Source organism: Cebus imitator, unplaced genomic scaffold (assembly GCF_001604975.1).
Source record: "Cebus imitator isolate Cc_AM_T3 unplaced genomic scaffold, Cebus_imitator-1.0 Scaffold296, whole genome shotgun sequence".
Classification (NCBI taxonomy): Eukaryota; Metazoa; Chordata; class Mammalia; order Primates; family Cebidae; genus Cebus; species Cebus imitator.
In genome coordinates, this window is record NW_016107611.1 from 1692691 (window position 1) to 1694633 (window position 1943).

Consider the following 1943-nt stretch of genomic DNA (forward strand, 5'->3'; position numbering starts at 1 on the left):
TTTTTTGAGACAGTTTTGCTCTTATTGCCCTGGCTCGAGCGCAGTGGCATGATTTCAGCTCACCGCAACCTCCGCCTCCCGGGTTCAAGCGATTCTCCTGCCTCAGCCTCCCAAATAGCTTGGATTACAGGCGCCTGCCACCATGCCTGGCTAATTTTTGTATTTTTAGTAGAGACAGTGTTTCTCCAAGTTGGTCAAGTTGGTCTTGAACTCCTGACCTAAGGTGATCCGCCCGCCTCGGCCTCCCAAAGTGCTAGGATTACAGGCGTGAGCCACCACGCCTGGCCAAGCCTTCTAATTTTTGGACTAGATTCTGTGCCCTAACTTTGCCTCATTTTAGACCTGGGATAAGACACGTTTAGTACATGCCTAGACAGGACAAACCACTCCGAGGCCACACAGTGGCCAGTTACACCTCTTCCCTCAATAACTATCGCACAAAGCTAAGGCCACCATTGCTTTTATTTATTGCTTTGCGTGGAGACAAAGTACGAGCTCCGGATGTGCTGGGAGCGCTCCATTAATTAGAGCTCTTTTTGGGGGCGGAGCTCTAGGAAAAGAAGACGACCCTGCCAGGGAGATTTTTCATTGGCCAGAACCCAGAGGATGGAGGCCATTGGTTGGAACTCTGGTTGAAACTGGAAGTCTGAGAAGGGTGGAGAGAGCCCCCAGAAGGCAGAACCATCACAGGGTGGGATTCCAGGAAAGGGGGCGGGGCAAGGAGTGAGGGGGCGGGCCTCCGGTGGGCCAGGCCCTCCCATTGGCTGGGTTCCAGCAGTCGGTGGCGGGTTGGCAGGGCGCCTACTTCTGGGCGGGGATCATGTCGTCGATGGACTGGCCTTTCTCCAGCTTCTTCTCCATCTCCACCATGAGCTTCACACCATCCACCACCAGCTGCACCTGTTCTACTTCGGACGAGCCCAGCCGATCAGCGTTGGACACGTCGAATACTGAGCCCACGGCAGCTGTGTCCACGCCACCTGTGGGAGCAAGGGACAGGGGCATGAGGAGACAGCAAAGGTTGCAGAGGGACTGGGATGTGGTGGTCCCCGTGCCAAATGCAACAGCTGCATGCGTTGAGTGGCTACTGTGTAACAGGTTACCTGCACACAGGTAATGCCTGTCTAGTCGTGGGCTTACGAGTCTCTGTATTTAGATAAGGTAACACACCACTCAGTTATCCAACATGAAAATATAGTGTAGTGGGTAAGAAAGTGGGTTCCAGAGCCAGGCGGCCTGGGATCGAATCCTGACCCCTCCTCGCGTTATAAATGGGGAAACTGAGGCCTCGAGAGGTGCAAGGCATATGCAATGCATATTATATAATCATGAAAATCCCTCATTGACTCCTAGGACATGGGCGTGTTGATGCCCATTTTACGAGGAAGAAATGCAGGCTCACAGACGGTCAGCCCTTGCCGGATACCCAGAACTCATGGGGCTATCCAGCCTCCCTTTCCACTCCCGCAAAGGGCCCGCCCCACCCGTCGTGGTGCGGGAATGTGGGAACCGCACCTGTGCCCCTCTTCTGCAGGCGCAGGCGGGTGAGGATCTCCTCGAACTTGGGATGCTTGCTCAGGTGCGCCAGCTTCACATGCACGCCTCCACGCAGCCCGGTGCCCAGGTTGGATGGGCAGGTGAGCACGTAGCCCAGGTGCTGGTTCCACATGAAGGGGTGGCCGGCTTTCTTAAAGATCTCCTCGATCTGAGGTTGGGGGAGAGGACCAGGGATCAGCGCCAGCACGCACCTCCAAATGCACCCGCCACATGGACAGGGTCCGGACACGCGTGGGAACGTGGATGGAGATGGGATTCGGAGGGAACCAGGACGTAGGAAATTCCGAGGATACTGGCTAGACAATGGTGACTAAGGCAAGATTTTGAGGAGGCAGGGACTAAGAACGATTTAAAGGTGGGTTTCTTTCTTTTTTTTTTTTTTTTTT

General features: G+C 54.7%; 1 protein-coding gene across 1 annotated transcript in view; it reads right to left on the minus strand.

Annotated features, from left to right (window-relative positions):
* Positions 1–444: 444 nt before the first annotated feature.
* CKM (creatine kinase, M-type) overlaps positions 445–1943 on the minus strand; it is a 21454-nt gene continuing 19955 nt past the window's right edge. The window contains exons 7-8 of the mRNA XM_017502452.2: positions 1516–1705; positions 445–980 (exon numbers count right to left, since the gene is read on the minus strand). Of these exons, the coding sequence (XP_017357941.1) occupies positions 802–980; positions 1516–1705 (369 nt within the window). The 3' untranslated portion in view covers positions 445–801. The remainder of the gene's footprint in view (positions 981–1515; positions 1706–1943) is intronic.